This window comes from Danio rerio, chromosome 18 (genome assembly GCF_049306965.1).
Source record: "Danio rerio strain Tuebingen ecotype United States chromosome 18, GRCz12tu, whole genome shotgun sequence".
Classification (NCBI taxonomy): domain Eukaryota; kingdom Metazoa; phylum Chordata; class Actinopteri; order Cypriniformes; family Danionidae; genus Danio; species Danio rerio.
The window spans coordinates 17,079,987-17,103,785 of NC_133193.1; the positions used below are offsets into that span (position 1 = coordinate 17,079,987).

The 23,799-nt window shown below is 38.7% G+C and overlaps 1 protein-coding gene across 5 annotated transcripts; it reads left to right on the forward strand.

Annotated features, from left to right (window-relative positions):
• Window positions 1-1,910: 1,910 nt before the first annotated feature.
• On the forward strand, window positions 1,911-22,141 carry chs3 (chitin synthase 3). Of its 5 annotated transcripts, none has more exons than XM_073929814.1 (20): window positions 1,911-2,003; window positions 2,433-2,507; window positions 4,876-5,011; window positions 5,119-5,307; window positions 5,386-6,386; window positions 6,890-6,985; window positions 7,068-7,226; window positions 7,301-7,475; window positions 10,472-10,573; window positions 10,660-10,801; window positions 11,982-12,182; window positions 12,394-12,678; window positions 14,379-14,558; window positions 15,003-15,390; window positions 15,513-15,544; window positions 15,637-15,716; window positions 16,905-17,015; window positions 17,119-17,336; window positions 17,586-17,649; window positions 17,739-17,971. In XM_073929814.1, the coding sequence occupies exons 2-20, from the start codon at window positions 2,485-2,487 to the stop codon at window positions 17,835-17,837; spliced, it is 3,681 nt and encodes a 1,226-aa protein (XP_073785915.1). In that variant the 5' UTR covers window positions 1,911-2,003; window positions 2,433-2,484; the 3' UTR covers window positions 17,838-17,971. The 5 variants fall into 5 exon arrangements, with proteins under 5 accessions (XP_073785915.1, XP_021323451.1, XP_021323452.1 ...); XM_021467776.2 differs by lacking the exon at window positions 1,911-2,003 and adding an exon at window positions 21,112-22,141 and having other exon boundaries at window positions 2,395-2,507; window positions 17,739-17,866; XM_021467777.3 differs by lacking the exon at window positions 1,911-2,003 and having other exon boundaries at window positions 2,395-2,507.
• The last annotated feature ends 1,658 nt before the right edge of the window (window positions 22,142-23,799 follow it).

Here is a 23,799-nt window from a genome sequence, read left to right on the forward strand (position 1 = left end):
CCAAGGTATTAAACATCTTTTCAAATAATGGTTAAAGCCAAAGCAACCAGTGCTGCTTACAAAAATCTGAAGCTCTTGAAAGCTGTAAGACTGTGGGTGCATGTCTAGTCTATTTGAATGAGAACTGAGCACACCTGTTGCGTTTCTAGGCACGGTTGCTTCACGCAAGGAAACGAGACCGTGCATGCATCAGCTGGCGGCGCGAGTGATCATCCTCTCATTCGGTATTCAACTAATTTATTTTTAACGTGCAAACTATTATTTTTGTCAGTCGTGCTGTTCTCAATTCTAAGACGCCATTTGCACATTTGGCGAGCTAGCGGGTGTTAATGTCAAGCCCTGGTTATTAGTACTGTGAATTATAGATAGCAAAATTGAGCTGTTTTAGTTTTAAGTATGTAAAACATGAACACTATTATGAATGTGCTAAAACATATGGTTGTTTGTTGTAAAAAAAAATCATTATAATGACAAAAATACTACACTTTGTGCATCTCCTTACTTCTGTGTGCAGCCATGCTTCCATTGTAGATGGTTTATTCCTAAAATTTTCATACCTCTTGGTTTCGAGTGTGGTTCTGAAACATCTCCATTTCAAGGGCTATTCAGCCCTTTCCCTTAGCTCTGCACCTTAAAGCTAAGGAGAATTGTAAAGGGGAAGGGCTAAGGGGTAGAACTGGGATTGGGCCTTATTGTGTTAAATTGTGAAATTTGTAATGAGGCAGATGTATGATGTGTCATCAATTTGACTCACCCTTTTCTTTTTCATTTCAAGTATACATTTGAAGAAAGCTGAAAACCCTCAATAGGGTTTATGAATGCACTCTGAAAAGCTGGAAGGGCATCCACCGCATAAAACATTTGCCAGAGAAATTGGCATTCATTCCGCTGTGACTCCTTAACCAAAGGAAAGCAATATACAATCACTAAAGCATTTATTACTGTACATGTATAATATAGGCTACATATTCATTCACTTTTACATTCATTGAAAAAAATCATCAAGTAAGTTTTGGAATTAAACATATTGTACATATCAAATGAATTAAAGGGATAGTCCCCCAAAACTGACAATTCTGTCATTGTTTGCTCACCCTTTACTTGTTTCAGAACTGTTTGACTTCATTTCTTCTGTTGATCACAAAATAAAATATTTGAAGACATCATGAAATCTGAAAATATTCTTAATTAAAGAAACATAGATGATTGGTCTATGCCTATGTTTTCTTCCAAAATCCCATTTGTGGCACAGCAAAGTGTTGTGAATCTTCTCTTAAACTGACACAAGATTTACTGCTCCTCACTTAAAGTACCACTGGGATATAGGACTGGTAAATATTAAGTGGAGCTTTGAGTCAAGAATTGTTTTTACTCTTAAGTCAATTCTTAGCACTGTTCGTATAAGTGTTGTTTATAACTGTTCGTATAAGTGTTGTGTAGTTTACAAAGGCTTGTTGTCAAGACATTTTTTCACTTGAATCATACTAAACCCTTGGAAACTGTAAACCATGGAGAGGGTTCTCCTTAAAATCCAGTTTCCTTTTTAATTGTTTATCTTACGTTTTTACAATTATTTATATATACTGTTTGCACTTGCTCATTGGACTTCAATTTGGTAGAAATCTGTTATATTACAGACCCTATATTTTTAACAGTTAGATGAGGTATTATTAACCATCAGTTACTTATTTTTATTGCCAGTTGTCTAAATTGTGTTTTTTAATATTTTCAAAACTAGTCGAGTGTCATGGAGGCACACCCTGACACAAACGTTGCTAGTTTCTTAAAACTGTGGCTTTAATTAACTATAAATGAACCCCGACCCAATAAACCCAACCCTAACAGAACAAAAAATATGCTGCACTTTCACATTTTCTAAATATTTGTTTTTTGTCTGGATGATTTATGAGGCATTTTTCTTATGGGGACAAACAAAATCTCCCCACAAGGTCAGCAACAACGACTGCCAACAACATTTGATGCCACAATCTGATAAATACAAGGTACACACATAAAATTATTGCTTCTGTAGCTAGTTTTGTTATATATTTAATTCCCTTTTGTGTTCTGCGTATTTGTTTGTACTCTTGTGTGTTGATAGCAGTGAATTTCACGGGCTCTACAACATACTCCACTTATTTTCTTTTTGTTAGAAATTTGTTATAAATGTGTGTTTTTTTGCCTTTAACTCATTTAACTCCTTTTAACTCATTTTCTTTATCTATTTTATATTGGATAAATATTTTAGAAACTAATCTTTAATTAAAAAGGAAAATTAAACTAAACTTGAAACATGACATTTTCTTCACAATGAAGCTGGTTTCCTCACAATTCAGGCAGTGGGTTATAAAATTTGACATTTTAAAAAACATGTTTCATAACGGTGCAGTGTCCCCTCCCATCTTGTTTAAAGACTCTGGTTTGTTTCACAGATGCTTGGAGTTTTTTTTTTTTTTTTTTTTTTGCTGGTCTACAAGCATCACCATGAAACAGACTCCTGAATTCAGGTACTTAAACAGTTTTTTTCCACAATACCTTAATTTTGAAAAAGCATTTGTAATAATAATAATAATAATAATAATATTAATAATAATAATTATAACAATAATAATGTTTTTTTATATGAAACATCACAGTGTGCAGTGCATCACAGGGTCTATTGCTATGGTCTTGTTTATTCTCTTTTTGGTTTCTTGTGTCTTTGTATTGAGCGTGTGGTCTTTGGCGAATTCTAACCACAGGTTCTCTCTCTCAGACGAAAAAACATACTTGAGTGCACTAAAAATATACTTACTAGCAAGTAAAGTAAAATCTTATTTTTTACTAAATAATAGTTGTAAAAGATTTTTTGAATATAGCAATAGTGTACTACTTAAAAAACACATTAGCGTATTTCCTAAAAGTCTCATTTGAATGCTATAAAATAGTTCAATGTTAGTATTCTTTTACATTTTCTAAGTTTAAATGTAATTCAACCTATTTTAAACACTAAGAAGAATCTAATAAAGGATCTGAGAATCCTTGTAGCAAACTTACAGTGTGTGTGTGTTGTTTCTAGAAAGTAACCATTAGTTTGTGTTGTGTATTATTTAAATTTTTTTATATTCATTATTCATTTAATTATTTTATTTAATAAAATCTTTAGTCATTTATATAATTATCATTTTATTGATTATTACATCATGATTTGATTATTATTATTGATTATTATTTATATGAATTATAACCTTTTTCCTATAATTATTGCTTTGTTATTATTTTATTTCTCCATATTGTTATACTCTTATGACTGTGTGGATTAAAGCGACTTGTTTTCATGAGTAAGAGATAAGAGAATGTCTCTATTTCAAGGTTTGCAATGTTTTAATGTTCTGATGCAATTATTATCCATTGCTGTTGCTTGTGCTATGATAACACTTGTTGGATTTATTCTGGTCAGACAAAATCTGGGCATTGAATCATACGCAACTATATAATACTTCTCTTTCTTTATCATCATTACTTTGTCTCCTGCTTCTGCTTTTTTGGCTTTCTCAAACAACTCCTATTTTGATAGGAGATTGGTAATTCAGTTGAATACTGGTTAACAAATTTGGGTATTGGGCAGCTCAGCTGGCTTGTTGTCTGGATAGAGAATCAGACATTTTTTGACAGGATCTGATGTCTGAGGCTAGATTAATGTGGCACGGGGGATGTGTTCTAACAGTTAGTAGATACATATTACCATTATTATATTATTGCAATAGTTCCAATGTGCAACTTTGTACATCAATTACCACTACCTCAAAAGTGCACTAAAATATTTTTAATTTAAGCACACTTACATTACTCTATTTCCCCAAACTAATTAATGTGCTGAAAAGTGCACACAATGTGCTGTGTGTATTGATTTCCCTGAGTCACATGATCAGTGAAGCTTTACTTTCAGTCCAATCACATATGCATTTCACTTTGTGTCCTAAAAGATTTTTACCGCAGATTTTGCTTAGGGAGTCCTTGTTGGCTCTGGTTGATGGGTTTGTGATGCGAGTGCTGTACTTCAAAAGTTAACCAATATATTACATTTAAACAAACATTATTTATTTACTAATGTGTGTGTGTTTGTGTGTGTGTGTGTATGTGTGTGTGTGTGTGTGTGTGTGTGTGTGTGTGTGTGTGTGTGTGTGTGTGTGTGTGTTTGTGTGTGGAGTAGCCTATTAGATCATTTTGAGTCATAATGTAGGCCAGTGGTGCACGAGAACCTGCAGCATACATTGGCGTAGTAATTGATCATGGAGGATGATTTACAGTACAAACTCAACATGTATTGACATGTTGTGCTCTAAGAAAAAAGGCTCAGCCATCACACTATCCATGTTTACGTGTACTTTGTCATTAAGATTGACAGATTTTACTGAATCAGGTAAGCTGAATTGGGCTACATAACTAATGGATGGTGTGGCTCAGTGGTTAGCACTGTCGCCTCACAGCAAGAAGATCACTGGTTTGATCCTCGGCTGGGTCAGTTGGCATTAAGTGTGGAATTTGCTTGTTCTCCACATGATTGCGTGGTTTTCCTCTGGGTGCTATGATTTCCCCCACAAGTCCAAAGACATGCGCTATAGGTGAATTGGGTAAGCTAAATTGTCTATGGTGTATGTGTGTGAATGAGTGTGTATGGGTGTTTATAGTGATGGATTGCAGTTGGAAGGGCATCCACTGTGTAAAACAGATGCTGAAAAAGTTGTTGATTCATTCTGCTGTCGCAAGGGACAAAGCTGAAAAGAAAATGAAGGCATGAATGAATATTTATGTGTGTTGACCCAGTTAACCCAACTGTCTTTCTATGTATATTAAAAATAGTTTTGAAATGTTTTTTTTTTTCTTCCGAAACAGAAAATTTTGGGATGTAGGCAAAGAAGTGCCTTTTATTCAAGATGAACAGATGCCAAAGAAACTAACACACTGCCTGAAATGGTTCTCTTGTACCCTTGTTGGCATGCTCGTCTTTGTCCTTGCACTCCTCAGTAAAGTGAGCTGCTTTATTGATCAATGTCTACTCATTTTGGATGATGAGGTAACAGCTAATCTATAACACTAAAAACTCTGTCATACTGAAATATTTTTTTGTCTTTACAGACATCATTTCTACTTTTGATAACATTTGGAAATAATCAAACAGAAATTGTTCCTTTAGACCAAAAACCGACTGCTCTACTTGCCATTGGGTTTGTTCTGGTCGGGCCAAGTGTTCTACTTCTGCTTAAAAGCACATGGAAGTTTATTTTCAAGAATGGTAACATGCCATCTAAAAAAACTGTTTTCTGGGTAAGCAGACATAATGTACCACCATAGAACCTAATTGTTTTAGCCATAACCTTTCTGACCCTGTCTTTTCCTCTATAGGTCCTTTGTGTTGAAATCCTGGTAGCATTGGGAGCTGCAGTTCTTACAATAGTAGCCATGCCACACTTTGACATTGTCACTAATGTGATGATCCTAAACAGCATAAGCATCCTATCTGCATTTTTTCAAGTGGATGCTGAGTTCCTCGGCAGAAAGAGGAAGCATCTTTTGATTCCCCCGTTTTTTTCCATTTTCTTTATAGTCCTGGGTTATGTGCTGTTTGCAGTGAACTATCTGGTATTTGAAAGTTCTCTCCGCGTATCAGTAGGACTTGCTATGTTTGGGACCATCTGTGTTTCTGTGAACTGGTGGGAAAACTACAGCCCACTTTTCACCATCCTGTCCCTAAAGAAGATTTCCAAAGACATGGTGAAGTCCAGTAATGCGGTGAACATCATCTCCAGTTTGACAAGAATCCTGATTACTTCAGCTGTGATTGGAGCTTATGTCGCTCTAACAGGTGATGGCTGGAAATCTGTCAAAATCATCTTCGAAACGGTTGTCATTGCATTGGTTGTCATCCAGACTCTATCCTCAGCCTTGTGTCGCTGGTTTGTGGTTGTGGCTTGCAAGATGCACGCTTTGCGCCGTAGCTTTGTTATGCCCATGTACTTTGCCTCAATCATCGTTTTGGCAGTGTTTTTGTCTCCACTTATTTACAGCCTCCCATTGTCTAATAACACTTCAATCACTCTAGAAAAAAGTGAATCCAGTACAGAATGGGTGGAGGTTTTGCTGACAGATGCTATACAAACTTTACTAACTAGGGACATTGTGGTAAACATGAAAACAGAAGGACTGGTCTGTTTGGGCTGTTCTGCTCTCTGCTGGTGGCTGGGGCTTGTGCTCAGCACAATTTACATCTGGTTCCTGAAGATCCATCGAATTGAAAGAACCCAAGATCTGTTTGTGCAACGGATGTATGAAGGAGCGTTTTTGGAGCAGTCCTTGATGCTGAACACCCGTTTTGAAATCGGAAAGAAAATCAAGGAGAATGAAGTGTAGGTGTTTCACCTTTTTAGAGTCTGCTCATTGCATAAAATGATATTTGTTGTGATTTTAGTATCAGACACATCCTTTATCAGTCATCAACTTTTTCTAAATTAAAGCATTTTACATAGTAACATGTTTCCTTAACATTTACAAACATGATCTCTGAAATTTAGCAAAAATTGACATTAATCAAGTTTTTGCATTTGCTTATATGTTGCGTTTAAGAAAAAGACTTTTGTCACACTTGTAATACTTCTAGTGTTTTAACATTTAAAACTATGCTCACGTTTACTAAAATACCAAAGCCTGCAAAAAGCCTTCATCGATTTCAATATGAATTCAAACATTTGACTAGACTGTCCAAATTTAACTCATTTGTATTATGCCATTGCACTTTAGTAGCATTAAACTATTATTTCATGTATTTTACGCAAATTTTAAATAGGATACAAACCTTTATTTTGGATCACTTGTTGTTTATAACCTGAAGAATATTTGTTGTATGCTTTAGTGCAGAACCAACAAAAAAAATCAAAGTGTTTCTGTGTGCAACAATGTGGCATGAAACCTACGATGAAATGATGAAGATAATCATCTCCATGTTCAGGTAAAAATGCATTGACTAAACTCACTCAACCCAAGCAATCCATATGGAAATTTAATTTAAATGCTTTTTCATTTGCTGCCAGGCTTGATAAATATAGACCAAAACATGGAAAGCACAGTGATGTTGAGTTTGAATTTCATATTTATTTTGACGACGCTTTCAAGGATGTCAATAATGGAAGGGGGCGGCTTACAAATGAATACGCTGAAATTCTTGTGGACGTAATTAAAGAAATTTACATGTAAGAATCATCCTTTGTTCTATGTTTACTCAAGCTGTACAAAAACAAACCTACTAATAATTTGAATTCATTAGCATTTTTAGTGAGGAGGATCCATGTGTGTTCAAGGAGATGCCATCATTACCAAGCCAGAAGATCATACACACTCCTTATGGTGGTCGACTGGAATACACCCTTCCAAATGGCAATGTCATGATGGTTCATCTCAAAGACAAGCAACTTATCCGTCACAAAAAAAGATGGTCTCAGGTAAGATTCAAAAAGAGGGACTACATGTGGAATTCTGAATTTATTGTTTCCGATGTATTTCTCCTGACATGAATAGGAGATTGCTAGACAACCAAACACTCTGAAAACAGGCCAATGAATGCCAATGAGTTGGCAGAGCTCAGCTCCGCAGGTACTGGTGATTATTCATTAGTAGAATATATAACCTGTGCACGCAGAGTGAGTGGTTACACTTTCGCTTCAGAGCCTCTCACATGATACAGAAGAGATCTTCTGCTTAGCTGTACAAAGCAGTAATTCCTGCAGTCCAGGCAACGACGAGAGGGGGTTGAATTGGGTTCCTTTCCTGTTCCCTGGGTGTTTTACTAGCAACTGAAAGAGCAGAATACCCTAAAAGTACAATTTGGTTGAACAACATGTTTTTTAAAAGATGTTGTTCCAACAGTGCGCTTCTGGATGCGGTAGCAGCCAAGGGGTACAAAGCGATTACCCAGGTGGAGCGTGCTACTGTGGTCAACCTTTACCTGCAAGGCATCACCACCTGGAGGGATCTGCCTAGACTATCGCCCAAGGCATGTAGATTATCCCTCTTGGCCAGAGTTTATACAGCCGTGGGCCGGGCTGCCTCCGCTTTGCACTCTATGGCCATCTATCAGCGCTACTAGACGTAGAAATTGGCTAAGTTGCACGAGGGTGGTTCTTCCCTGGGCTTAATGCATTAGCTCCGCACGGCGACCAACTCATGAGCACCAAGTTGGCCGCCAGTGCCCTGGGAAAGACGATGGCCACATTAGTGATCCAGAAGCCAGAATGGCAATGGTGGCATGTATATTCCATATGGGGGAATAAACGCTCCTGTTGCATGTCTCAGCTTGCCTACCGTCTGCTCCTTTGGAGTCACACGGGGTTGAAATTGTTGCTCTGGGCTCTCACAGCAGCTAGCTTTTTGAGGAAAATGGAGACTCCACTCCAGTGCAGTCCAGCTGATATAGGAGTAATTCTGGGAAACTTAGGTTTACCTGTTTGCTTTTGCTGAAATGTCTATTGCCAGTTGCTTTATGACCGAGGCCCCTCTTGGCATGGATGCACTGGCTTAGAACTAGTCCTGGGCATTCGCAAATATGCGTTTTGCCCAGTGAGCCTACCCGCACATACCTTGTGCAAGGTCAGGGAGGATGAGGGGCAGGTCTTATTAGTTACGGCTCTATGGCCCAACCGGACCTGGGTTTTCAAACTCACACTCCTCGGGACAGCCCCTCCCTGGGGTGGAGCTCACTGGAGCACCCTCTGGCACCCGCGCCCAGATCTCTGGAACCTACATATGTCGTCCATAGATGGAGCAGGGTAGACCTAGGTGACCAACCAATATAGGTGGTTCAATGTACGTTCTTTTGAGCAACTCTTTATTCGTTACAGTGATTGACAGAATGGAAATGCTGTTACAAAACAGAGGTTGGCCTACTGGATAGTTGATGCCATCACCCTTGCCTATTAGTGCCAGGATGAGTTACAATCCCTGAGGGTGAGAACACACTCAACAAAAATTGTTGCCTCCTTTTGGTGTTAGCATGCAGCACCTCTCCCACAGATATCTGTAGAGCTGCAGGCTTGTTGACACTTACACATTTGCGAGATTTTCTCATTTTTGAGTGGAGCCAGTTTCCTCCCGATTACTAGGTAACTCTGGTCAGTTAGGAGGAAACTAAGCTTGGTGTCAAAAACGCTTACTGTGCCATGCTCCCTAACTCGGTGATATGTGCACTTATTCTGCTCTGCTAAAGTAAGTTCCATATTTAGCGAACCCTAGAGAGTTCTTCCGAGGCCCCAGCACCTGAATCATCAGAGGAGCTGGGTGCCTGGCCCAGTACAATGTCTGGTATGCCCACTTGGTCTACCAGAATGCTGAGGTTCAGTGCCAGCCATGTGCAATCCCTGTTGTGATCCCTTATGCGTCATTCAGCCATGGAGTATTCCCCGTTCTCAGACAGACCCATGACTTCATGTGTCTTGTCCATGTAGTGTTGTCCATCTGTAGCACTACCCTAGCTAGGGCTAGCCCATATGTCCATATTTCTGTCAGGTCTCCCTCACATTGGGTAGCAGGTGGCCTCTGCTGCATTATCCCACCTTTGTGGACTGGCACGCTTTCCCAATGTACTGTCGTGTTTTCAAAATCCCTAGACTACAAATAACCAAGTAAAAGCACATTTATTATGCCCTATCTAAATTCTTCTAAATATTCCTATATAATGGTAATTATAGGGCCTAGAAGACATTGGAAGGACATTGCGCCCTTGGTGATGCTTGTGCACTCATGCTTTGCTTGGCAAACTTCACATCAGGGTGTGACAGGATTAGCTGCTGTGGCATTTTTATACACTTTTAAATTCGTGTTGGAAGACACACATCGGAGTTCCCAAACGGGAATGTCTTAATTACTAATGAGTAAAGTGTAATCGCTCGCTCTGCGTGCACCAGTTATATACTCGACTAATAAATAATCACCAGCCGCTGCAGAGCTGAGCTCTGCCAACTCATTGGCATTTATTGGTCTGTTTTCTTACTCTTCAGAGTGATTGGTCATCTAGCGATCTGTATAATCAAAAAATCGGCAACACCAAAGCTCCAAAAACTACCAATTTATTCAATCAAAAAGGCTAACACAAAGCAAGTAATGTTTCGAGCACACCAGCTCTTCATCAGACCTCCCATAGTAATCTCCTATTTATGTCCGAAGACACACATCCCTTTCCCTCAACAGGGAACGTGGGTTACGTTACTAACAAGATGGTTTTTGTGACACCAATGGCTGATAAGTAAACTGCAGCCTGCAAATGAATGCATATGTTACCTACATATGAAACCTACTGCAATGTCATTGTGTCATGCAAATAAAGGGGTTAGTTTACCCCTTAATCTACATGACACAATGACGTTACAGTACATGACTCTTTCGGCACTACCCTTAACACTGTATAAGCGTAACAATAATTTCACTAACCATTTATGTTTTCAAGATAATGTACTTGTATTACATTCTTGGCTGGAGACTCAACAAACAGTACTATGAAAACCTTAAAGCAGGTGAAGAACCGGAACTCATTAAGAAGAAACTGAAGGTTATAAATTTACCTTTATTGGTTTTAACTTCTAGCATTTAGATGCTATCTCTGAAGCATTAATTGTGCATTACATGCTCTTTTAGAGTGACAGGGAGAACACATATATCCTGGCTTTGGATGGGGATACTGATTTCCAGCCATCTGCAGTCATGCTGTTAATTGACAGACTTAAAATATACCCAGAAGTTGGAGCAGCCTGTGGCAGGATTCATCCAACAGGAACAGGTTGGATATTTATTAAGCATAGACTAGCGGTGTCCAAACTCAGTACTGCATGCACCACTGTCCTGTAAAATTTTGCTTGCCTCAACACATCTGTCTGGAAGTTACAAATATGCCTAGTAAGACATTGATTAGCTGGTTCAGGTGTGTCTAATTGGGGTTGAAGCTAAACACTGAAAAACACAGGCACTCCAGGACCAAGTTTCAAAACTCCTGAACTAGGGCAAGACCTAAATTATGTGGGACAGAAGCCCTCCAGGCGCAGGTATAGATACCACTTTTATAAACCATAATAGGGCAGGGATGGGCAGTTTCAGTCGTGGAGTACCACTGCCCTGCTGAGTTTATCCACTGCCATATCACCCCACAGGCCAACACTGCTTACTAATTGAAGCTAAGCAGGGCTGAGCCAATTTAGAACCTGAATGGGAGACCTCATGGAAAAACTAGGTTGCTGTTGAAAAAGGTGTTGAAACTGAATTCTGCAGTAAGGTAGATTTCCAGGATAAAAATGATTGGACATTCCTGCTCTTAGGAGTAGGGGTGGAACCCTGGTGTTCTGGCCAAATTCCCTCCATCGACCCTTAACCATCATGTCCTCCCAATCATTCACATCCACTGATTTGGCAGCTTCACGGGTTCTCCTCTCCACCTGCAGCAGGGCAGTGGCCCAATTATCCTGTGACGGCCTTTACATCATCCAGATAGATACTGCACATGGGTGTTAGTAAAGGGAAACCTCTTTATGCAATTGTAAAGCACTTTAGATGTATAGCAAAACAATAAATGCACTGTATAAATGTACATCACTATTCACAGCACCTATGCATTTTGGCAAAACTTGATCAGGGTGACATTATTTGGTGCATATGGATGAAGACAAGTTTTGCTAAAATGTGTAGATGTCTTTTTTTGAATACTAGCCATGTCAATAAAATCTTTTTATATTTTCACCTTCTTTTCAAGTGCCTTGGGCTCATGATTTATTTACATACAGTTGTGTTGGATTAAGGATGAAGCTTAACACTGAACAGTGGCATTCAAAGACTAGAATTGCTCAGTGATTTTTAGGGGCTATGTTAAAAATTGTCCATTAAATCCAATCAAATCATGGTCTGATTAGTACTCATATGTTGTGTTAAAAGATAAGATGACCAAAGTAATTTCTTCTCTTCGATTTTAGGACCAGTGGTGTGGTATCAAAAGTTTGAATATGCTGTAGGCCACTGGCTACAAAAGACTGCAGAGCATGTATTTGGTTGTGTGCTGTGCAGCCCTGGATGTTTTAGTCTTTTCAGAGGAGCTGCACTCATGGATGACAACGTCATGAAGAGATACACAACCAAAGCCAGTGAAGCCAGCCACTATATCCAGTATGATCAAGGTAAGTTATTGACAAATAATATCAGTTCTTGAAGACCACTGTCCAGTAGAGTTTTGCTCCATGCCTAAACAAATACCTGAAAAATATTTTCAGGATTTCTTACAGGCAGGTGTATTTGATTAGAGGTAAACTCTTATGGGTAGTGAACTTTCATGACCAGAGAAGCTCAACTCTGATCTGGACTAAACTAATTTCTTTGGTGTAATGTTAGGTGAGGACCGCTGGTTGTGCACTCTACTGCTGCAGCAGGGTTGGAGAGTGGAGTACAATGCAGCATCTGATGCCTACACCAATGCTCCACAGGATTTTAAAGAGTTCTACAACCAACGCAGGCGCTGGGGACCTTCTACCATGGCCAACACTATTGACCTCCTGGGCTCAGGACAACTGACTGCTCAGAGGAACAGCTCTATCTCAAAACTTTATATATTGTACCAAGTTATCAGCATGGCAGCTTCCATCTTAGGTCCTGCTACTATTTGCCTCATGATATCAGGTAAAGTCAAGAATAGGGATAAACCAATGTATTGGTTGCTGTCATTGAACTGACAATACTAATTTAATTTGAAGTTATTAGCATATTAGCATAGATGAAAATATTGAGCTCACCCAGGATGTAAATGGAGTTGAGCGAAATCAATGATTTGTGACTCCGAAGGAGCAGATTGCAAGTGACCAGTGACATGGGGTGAAAGAGTGCACTCGGCTGCCCTTTTCCCTGCCAGGAACTCCTGGGCAAAGTCCCTGGCAGTGTCACCGAACAAGCCAGCCTGGCATATGAGGGTGTTAAGAAGACAAACTTTGACTTTGTCCCATATGTCAACCAGGTTAAGCCAAGAATGTTGTTCCTGGACCACAAGCATGGCCACCACTCTGCCCATGGCACAAGCAGCTGATATAAAATGCATTGTCAGTCGCTTGAGAAGGAATCATCCTTGTGCACTTGGCAAGAGTATCGTTGATGGATAACCATGGCATGCAGGGCAGAGGTGGCCTGGCCTACAGCAGTGTAGGCTCTGGCTGTGAGGGATACAGAAAACCGTAGAGGATGGTGAGGGCAGAAGAGCTCAAGGACGAACAGAAGGGGACAGGACTTGTGAGGATTTTAATCTTTTCACCCATCTAGTCAGTCCAACTGCTGAGTTGGAGGTTTACCTCCAACCCAATCGCCAATGCTGCCTGCAACATAAATATCCTGTCTGATTTAGGGTCCAGGCAAACAGCCATGTAGGCGACGGACCCAAGCATCCCTTGGAACATGATAACTCACTCCAATGGCGCGAAGAACATCTGTGCTCCAGAGTCATTGGATGTGAGTGAAGCCATCCCAAAGGATAAACCGACACACTCATCCAAAACATGAACAAGGGGAGGTCCACAGAAAGTTACCCAATGGATTAGCCCTCACTACAATCATGCTTTGCATCAGCCATGATCTAAGCATACCAAAAGACATTTCCTATCACTGTGGGCATGAACTGCTCAGCAGCGCTGCATCATCAGGCTGGACTCCCACACATAGGATACAGTGAAGGGAGAGAAGACCCTGCTCAACTGCCATTGAATGTACTGTCACAAACCCTAGCAGACAAAGGAATACTTGAGCTCTGAAAGTCAGGAGCTCAGTTGAAATTGTCTCTTGTTCTTCAGAGGCAAGAAGGCAAAGAAGCGAAAACTAGCTATCCGAAGCTATCTGACCTAGCTAGTACTGTATGCAATTAGCCAATATTGTTAGCAGTGTTAAAAGCATTAAAATATCTTAATTGTTGTTAAAACCACTGTCATTGAAAACTTAAGCATGTCTTTTAAAATTAATGTTAACATCTGGTAAACACAAACCAACCTTACTCACTGCTCATTGACCCAATGGCCAAACGTCATCTTGGTGTCAACAATGGTGCTATGACCCATCATCAGACAATTAAAACCTATATGCCCAGGCGGCAAGCGAACAAGTTCATATGTTCTAGTATCAGTCTTTATGGCCAATGGGGGCCAGTGGAATAGAGTGAGGAGTCAAGTGTTATAACAAGGAAACTGAAAACCATAAACTACAACAGCAGTTGCTAGTGTACCTCTTCAGGAGATTAAGATTTACATGCACAGCTCTTATTACCTAGCCTCTATTACATTAAAAAATAAGGCAAAATGTTTCTATAGCCACATCTGTCTAAATGTGCTTTGTTTATTTTGCAGGAAGCTTTGTTTTCATCTTTAACATGGAGGAAAATAGTGCACTTGCTTTGGCTATAGTGCCCCCTACAGTCTACCTCATCCTGTGCTTCAAACTGAAATCTGATGTGCAGATTACCATTGCAGCAATCATGAGCCTTCTCTATGCATTTCTGATGGCAGGAACAGTTCTCTCCATCATTGGTAATGACTGTGTTTTAAATGCAATTTTGAAAAATACCATATGATATAGTTAGATGATGAATTTTGCTCACATACACTAGCATTTGATTTTAGATTAATAGATTTTTACACATCATCTAAATGTAATGTTAATTTTTTATTTATCAAACCATCTTGAAAAATATTAAATGGTAGTTTCTATTTTAGACTGATAATATAATATAATATAATATAATATAATATAATATAATATAATATAATATAATATAATATAATATAATATTTGGCATTTACATATGCTAATTTAACTGTGTAATTTAAAAGTACAATCTAAATCTGCTCATCGACTAAAAAGCAATCACATTTCCAAAGGTTTCTCTAAAAATGCATGTCCAGAATTAGTTTAACAACCAGTGACAAATGCACCTCTTACATTTCTATCTTTTGTTTTTCCAACACCCATAGGAGATTTAGTGAAGCAAAATACTTTTATGACCCCTAGTGGTCTGTTTCTTATTGGCATGGTCATACTGTACCTCACCACAGCAGCTTTGCACCCTAAGGAGTTCTCAATGGTCATCTATGGACTGCTATACTTCATCTGTGTTCCTAGTGGCTATTTGCTCTTAGCCATTTACTCCATTGTCAACATGAACAATGTCTCATGGGGGACTCGTGAATCTGGCGTCCAGGTGAAGACTTCTGCATTAGACAACATAAAAAAAAAGTTCATGAAAGCCACCTGCTGCAGATGTCCATGCTTTGAATCTGAGGATGAAATGAACAAGGAGGTATTACAAGCAGAAAATACAAATAAAACTGAAATGCTACAAATGACATTGAAAATACAAAGGTAAGAATGTTTGGCGTGTTTTAAAGTTTTATGGTGTAGTGTTGTAATGTATAGATTTTTAAAAATTAAAGTAATAGCTGTAAGATTATTTCTAATATTGATATTGTATTCTTCCTATGTAGTGCAAATGACTTCGCAATCAATACTCATAAAAGTATGTATTTTAATATTTCACATGTAAAATTGTTAATATTATAATATAGTAGCTGTGAAAGTTTAATGATCTGATTATTAAAAATATTACAGGTGTAGATAAACAAACTTGGATTGAACATTTGCTGCCGAAATTTGGTTTTTGCTTGACACCAGAATCTGAACTTTCTATGGTAAGACAAATTGGTTAAACATGTTATATTATATTATATTATATTATATTATATTATATTATATTATTGTCACCCTCTACGAGGAATGCCTATACCCTGAAGTGGAGTCTATTTGCTGAGTGGTGCGCTTCTCACGAGAAGACCCCTGAACTTGCCAGATTAGCATTGTGTTATCCTTTCTTCAGAATAAGCTAGAGCGTTGGCTGTCACCCACCACACTGAAGGTTTACATGGCTGCCATCTCCGCTCACCATGACGCGGTGGATGGCAACATCCTCAGGAAGCTTAATCTAATCATACGATTCCTTCCAGCCCTTTTCCTGTTTTGTGTGTGTTAAGTACCAAAGTAATGGTGTTGAAAACTGGATAATTTTGAACTTCTGTGAGCTAATTTCATCTTCCGAGTTTAAAATCATTTATTATGGTGGGATTAAAACTGGTGATGTATCGATATCTGCCTGTCCAGTGATGACGTGTTAGTTCCCCTTCAGTGGGACTGCTGACGTGTGTGTCTGGAAGACACTTTGAGAGGACGCTAGCTGACCAATCACTCTGAAGAGTAAGAAAACGCTGATGAATGCCAATGAGTTGGCAGGGTTTGGCTTTGCAGGTGCCAGTGATATTTAATCCTAAAGTATATAATGGGCACATGCAGAAAGGGCAGTTAGATCTTCGTCTTATTAAAGATGTCGTTCCAACTGTGAATTTCTGGATGCTGTAGATTTCTTGCCCTGGATGATAGACGCGAGTACTGCATCACATGTCTGGGGTCCAGCATGTTGCGGCGGTGCTCGAGGACAGTTCTTGCCCTCACTGTGAGTGCTTGACTGTTCTGCAACTGAGGTTGCAGCACACCAGCATTAGGGGACCTGATGCCCATCGCTGCATTGGAAAGTGAGTTAACATGTTCCGATGTCAAACTGGACCCGCTGTCACTCTCCGAGATTGACAGTGAGGTCCTGTTAGAGTCGGACATGTTAGCCATGTTACCCTAGGCTATCTCGGCAGTGAAAGAGCAGTCGAATGCGATATGTGAAGTCATCTATCAGCACTCTCAGAAAACTTGGCATGTCCTTAGACCTGCTCCGCCTCTTCAGCCCGCTCCACTGGCCTTTTTTTAAATTCTGAGCTAGACTTGAACTGATAGGGGGGGTTTCATGACCCTTTAAATTACTTTTTGTCTTACAGGATGAAATCGATTTCTGGATAGATTTGCAGAAAAAATATCTAGAACCTCTAAAGGAAAATAAAGAACAACAGGAAAAAATAGCTAATGATCTTAGAGAACTTCGAAATAAGGTATGTCTCATTATTTTATTCCAAAAATAGTTGAAGATTTTACTTTACTTTCTCTGAAACTGTATAGATTTGCCCTCATGCTGTTTTGCTTTTTAAAATATAGGCTACATTGGTATATTTCTTCTGCAATGCACTTTGGCTTGTGGCAACTTTCTTTCTTCAAGCAATTGGTGAAGCCGTCTATATCAAGATCCCAAAAATCTATCCTAATGGGACATATGCTGCAAAAGAACTTTTGTCCCTTGATCCAATTGAACTGATGTTTCTACTTGGCTTTGCAGGACTGCTGCTAATGCAGTTTTTTGCAATGCTTTACCACAGGTAACTTGCACAAAAAAAAAACAAAAAAATTACAGTTAAACAGTCACTGATAAAGATGCTTGTTTTTTCTATATTTTTGATTGAAATTTGCTTTTGCTTTTCACCACACCACCAAGTGGAGATTATGCTATCAATGCAAAGTATGAATATATATATATATATATATATATATATATATATATATATATATATATATATATATATATATATATATATATATATAAATGTTGTTATGTCCTTGTGTTTCAGAATCTACACATTAATCCATTTTGTGGCATATGCTGAAACAGAAGAAAAAGCCCCGAGAAAGAAGGTAAGTCAATGAATTGCCCAAAGAAATTTTTCATTTTTTGGTTTTTATTATTCTTTCTTTCAAACTCCACTGTGTTCACATTTTGCTAGGTTGCACAGATCGTGGACGACAATCATGAGACTTCTGAGGATGACACAATATGTTTTGAGAACCCCTATGTTATGACAAGACATATAACTTATGTATAAGATTTTGGATTTACCTCTCAGTTAATAAGGTAGAGCAAATATAGTTGTTTAAATATTTGTTTAAAGAAAAAACTTTAATGCCTTCAAATTTGTAAATGACATTATGCTAATTAAAGGTATCACATGATTGTTACAGACTAAAGCCTTAAATGTTATTGATATTACGAGTGGTGTATCAAGTCAATTACAAGTCAGTTGTCACGATATAGAAGACAACACAGGACTCAGGATTGACCGAACTTGCATTTCACTAGCTTCAAATATAGATGGGGTTCCCAGTATTTCTGAAGGACCTGCATGACATGGGGGTGATGATAGGTTAGGTATATCAGAATAGTATTGATGCAAACAATGGCAAAAGGATTGAGGAAGAGGTTGGGAAGATGGCTGGGGAGATGGAGAGTCCATACAGCATAACCTACAGTAGGCAGCCATTTTTTATCTTCGGTCTGAGGCAGGCTGCAATGGCAAGCAGCACCAAACCTATCGAGCAACTCAATTAGCAACATTGGATATGCATCAAATTTCAACACAGCATTTATTTTGCAATTATCCACACAGAACCAGACCCATCATCCATCAGGCATCCGCCTTGGGCACTAAGACAATTGAGCTAGCCCAGTTGCTTTGGGACTTGCTAGCCCAGTTGCTTTGGGACTTCTCTGCTACCCCCATATCCAGCATATTCTCCCATTCTTCTTGAACCATTTTTTTATGTTTTTTAATGTTCCGCTAAACAATACAGAACTGTTTTAACTACCACGCCTGGTTTAATCTCTATATGGGGCTGAATCAAGTTGGTTTGTCTGGGCAAGGGTGAGAACACATCTGCAATATCAAGCTGGAGGTGCTGAATGTTGATGAGCAGAGTGTGTGAGAGAGGATCACCCCTAGTGATCAGAACAACAGGCCAATCACAGCCACTGCTGTCTGATCCCAGGTCTTCCTTGTTTGTTTGTTTGTTTGTAACCATTGTCGCCTCCGGCTCCCTCCACTGCTTTAGCAGATTTAAATGCTAAATTTGGTGTGCCCTGCTTCTGTCTGTATCCAAAACTTCATTATCAAGCTCCGCAACTCTTCATGTGACCACGAATCGCTCTTGCCAATTGGTCAGTAATTTTGAACCAGATGAAGGAAGCAGTACAAGCACTTTATCTCCCGGTGCAAATTAAAGTAATTTAGTGCCTCATATCGCTAGCACTTTTTGATTCTGAGCCTTTTGGTAAATTCTGAGCAAATTTTGGTGTTTCTCACCACTGCATAAAGGTATTATGGGAATTTGCCAGTATCTTTTTGTTAAGTCCGATGTCAAGTAAAAGTAAGCAGCACCCAACCAGTTGAGCAACTCAATTTGCAACATTGGATATGCGCCAAAATTTCGACACATCATTTAATTTGCAATTATCCACACAGAACCAGGCCGAGCCATCTTTCTTGGGCACTAAAACAATTGAGCTTGCCCTGTTGCTTTGGGACTCCTCTACTAACCCCCTAATTCAGCATATTCTTCCATATCTTGCATTGGGGACCGGGATCAGGGCATGATCCCCACTCCCTTTGCCAGACCTCCCCGCTGTACCCCAAGGTAAACAGGACCAACTGATTGAGTTGGAGAGAGAAAAGGTGCTGTGTTGGTTGTTGCTGGTAGCCTTGACTCCACTCTGCCTTCTTTTGTGCCCACCCTCCGCTCCCTTAAAATGCCTCCTGGGCATTGGTCTGGGTGCCCGGTGCATTCTGGACCTGGGAATGAGGATAGGTGGAGAGACAGAGAGAGAGAGAGAGAGAGAGAGAGATAGAGAGAGAGAGAAACAGCATGGCTGACTTCTGCTGTGGTTAGTTCAACAACCCTAGAACTTACTACCAGATCACCCTTTGCCACATGAATTCCAGGTCAAGCCCAAGGTCTCTGGCTTTTGACCCAGTGTTTGGGAGGGAAGGTGGGTGAAGAATTGCTTCAGTATGATGCCATCAGTGACCTAGTTGAATCTCTGAGCATCCTGCACTAGCCATCTGTGGCAGACTTCATAGAGCTGCTGAGCAAACACGAAAGTCCGGATGATGGCTCACTTTAAATTGGTGTTGACCCGGAGATTCTGGACCAGTAGCTGGTGAGCGGCAATCTGGGCTTTCCATCAGATCTATTACTGAGAAGCAGGCAGTGGGTGAGGCTAACTGGTGAGCATCTTCAGGTACAGTATATGGCAGATAGCTAGTACTTGGGAAATATGGGTGGCTCATTGGACCAAGGCGTCCAGGCCAAAGGTGTCATCAAAGATCACCATATCACCATATCACCATAACTTTGATGCCATTACTCAATCTTTGTTGTTAGGTTCTCAAAAGAGCTGATTGCTTGCATCCACTAGCTACTGCCAGAGTACAAAATTGGAGATTGTAGTCTGTGATGACGAATAATCCTTGAGAGTGATGGAAAAGTTGCTCTGTGGTACAGTGCTCCAGTGGCTGTACTGAAAACTTCTGCAAAGTGGTTCATGAAATGGGAATAAAGCTTAATGATAACTTTGTTAGCGGTCTATACTGCCTTTGCCCAAAACAGTGCTTTACCAGTAGTAAGATGAGAAAAAAACTATTTAGAGCTCTCTACGGGGAATTAGGGGAGTAAGAAAACGGAAAGTGCCACTGAGAAAGGCAGATGTAGCTGTCATAGGTCCCAGAGCTGAAATGAGAGATGCTTTAAGAGCTGTAACCATTTCAATGAAGTGGTTTGGGGGTAAAGGTGGTTGGGAATCCATGGGTTAGTGATGAGGTTCGGATTTTTGTCACAATATAGCAAACAACAGACAGAAAGAAGTGCAAAACAGATTGGTTTAATGACAAACTTGAGGAATGAAATGCAGATTTGGTAATGGCTACTGAAAGTCCTAGTTTTATCTATTTATGATGAATTGCGGGAGTGTAGAATAGGGAAACGGGATAAACATCCAGGGAAGACAACGGTGAACACTAGTATACAGGAAGAAGGAGTTAGTCAGGTGAGTTTGGGTAAGTGAACTGTAGACTGGATGACATGTTCTATATTTATGTCTTTGTAAGTGATGCTGATTAGGGAGTGCACAGGTAACAGGAATCAAAGCGTCTAGGATGCTGGGAATTAAGTAGGGGCGTGGCTGGTGGTGAATGCCTGCCATCAGTACATCATTTCTAAATTATTATCATTTCAAATATCTTCATGTTCTATTCCTGAAAGCAGTCAATAACAAGAAATTGAAAAGTTATACAAACATTTGAAATAAAAGCATTTTATATCTTCCAGACCCAGAGCCTCCAGATCTAGACCCAGAGTCTTCAGACCTAGAGCTTCTAGTGCCTGATCAAGGCCTCCTTTGCTCCATGGTCCATACACACTTTCGAACCACAGACCTGGCTCTCCATCTTACACCCTGTTCCATCACCCTCCTTGACTCTTTGTTTTTCTGTTCATTTGAAATTCACACTTTTTAGGCAGTATGGGGTTTTCTGCTACATGTCATGTTCCTGGTTGTGTTTGTTGTATTTTTGCTTCGCCCTCTCCCCTTGTTTCCTGTGCCATGCCCCTTTTGAAATAAGCCCCTTTGCTTTTCTTACTATTTTTAAAAACGTAATTTAGTCATGATTTATTGCTGTCTATGTTCTTAGATCCTGCCTTGTTTTGTTCAATAATTATTTATTATGATAAACAAAGATGATCAGGAAGGCGGATCAATATTGCACTAGGGATGGGACAAAATTCAGTGCATTTCGATTCTTTCTCCAATGATTCTGAATCGATTCTGAAAAGTTAACAATTGATTCTTTTTTCAAATTAGTCAAAACAGAAGAAGACTCCAAACAGAAAAATAATAAGCGTTTATAGGTGTGAGGTGTGGACCAGTGTGGAACTTTTGATCCGTTGTGTGACCGGCTTCAAGACACTGTTCAAAATACTTCTGCCACTGAAAGTGAAATCTTTTCATCATAAACATGATGATGCTGTGCCACACTGCACCACTGACCTGGTGTGCCAGTGGTTTTGAAATCACTAAAGGAGGCACGTAATACATGGACACCAATTACAGAATCGTAGGTCATCATTACAACACACTCAGTTATGAGTGAAGGCTGCCGGCTTGTGTTCTGCAAATGCAGGTTGTGAATGAAACTGAATTAAGTCTAAAGCACATAGTTTTGAAAAATTACAATGTTTTAAAGCTTGTTTTATGCTTTAAGCTGAATACTAGTATCTTGCTGAATACTTGGTAAAATATCATTTACTGACAATGACAAGGATGAAACAAATTAGTTATTAAAATGAATGTTATTGAAAATTGTTTTCTCTCATAGAAAGCACTTAGGAATATTTTAAAAAGAATCATTATTTTGCAAGAGAGCTAATAATTTTGCCTTCAACTGTACACACACACACACACACACACACACACACATATATATATATATATATATATATATATATATATATATATATATATATATATATATATATATATATATATATATTCCTCATTATAATACTACCTTTTTTGGAATATGACTGTTTGTCCTTTATATATATTTTTTGTAACCTGTTGTTTTAATGTTACTTTAGAGCCCTGGCCACACTGCACTTTTCACCCCATAGACTTCCATTCATACACACGTGAATGCGACAGATTGAAAACACAAGCTCGTGTGACAAGTTTTGCAGTTGGAAAGTTCACGCTTGTCGAACTCTGACCTGCAAAATTGCATCACATGAATGAGTAAAACCAATTAAAGGTCAAAACATGACCTCTCTGGACAGAAATGTAAAATATGGACCAATCACTCGCTTTTTTAATGTCTAATCATCTTGTTCAATCTTGTCACCTTACGCAAAGCAGTAGGACAGAATTTCGCAAGCTCAAACTCTAGTGTGACCATGGCATCAGAGCTTCCTGAATAATTCTTTAGTATAATAAATAATTGTTAAGATGCCTACTGGCATACAGAGCTTACAATCATTAAACACAAGCATAGAAACTCTAATTTTCATTCAAATGTAAAGTTGTAAAGATTTAAATGTACAGCAATAGAAAAAGGAAACATTGATTTTGAATCGTATCGTGACACTCAGATCTTCACCCCTATACTGCATTTGGATCCACCTCAGGACCTTTTTCAGGACACACAGAAAAAAATGTACTGCAACACTAACAAAGTATACAACAGCTGCTGCTCCGATTGCAATTTATGTATTACATAATATTACTTTTTAGTTGTCTGAAAGTAGTACTGGGGTCCAACTAAAGATATGTTTAGTATACTTTGTTGTGCTAAAGTGGAACTATTCCAAGTACGACGTTTATTTTATTGAAATATTAGAATTTATGTTATAATATTAAATCTGCACTTTATAACTTTAATAACATTGCAATTGCAAAAAAATTACACTTTAAGTGTAATTATGCATTACTGTTATACTTAGAGTAAACTTCTATTATATGAGTAACGCTTAAATTAAATTAATGTGCATTTTTATTTAACTAAAAGTGTCATTAAAATTTTTTCAAGCTAGGAAAATTGAACGCTTGTGGGAAAAAGTACAGTTGAAGTCAAAATTATTAGCACCCCTTTTATTATTTTTTTAAAAATATTTCCCAAATTATGTTTAACAGGGCAAGGTAATTTTCACAGTATGTCTGATAATATTTTTTATTCTAGAGAAAGTCTTTTTTGTTTTATTTCGGCTAGAATAAAAGCAGTTAAAAAGATTTTAAACACCATTTTAAAGACAAAATTATTTGCCCCTTTAAGCTAAATATTTTTTTGATAGTCTAGAGAAACCATCATTATAACTTGCCTGATTACCCTAACCTGCCTAGTTAACATAATTATCCTAGTTAAGCCTAGTTATATGTCACTTTAAGCTGTATAGAAGTGCTTGAAAAATATCTAGTAAAATATTATTTACTGTCATCATGGCAAAGAAAAAATAAATCAGTTATTA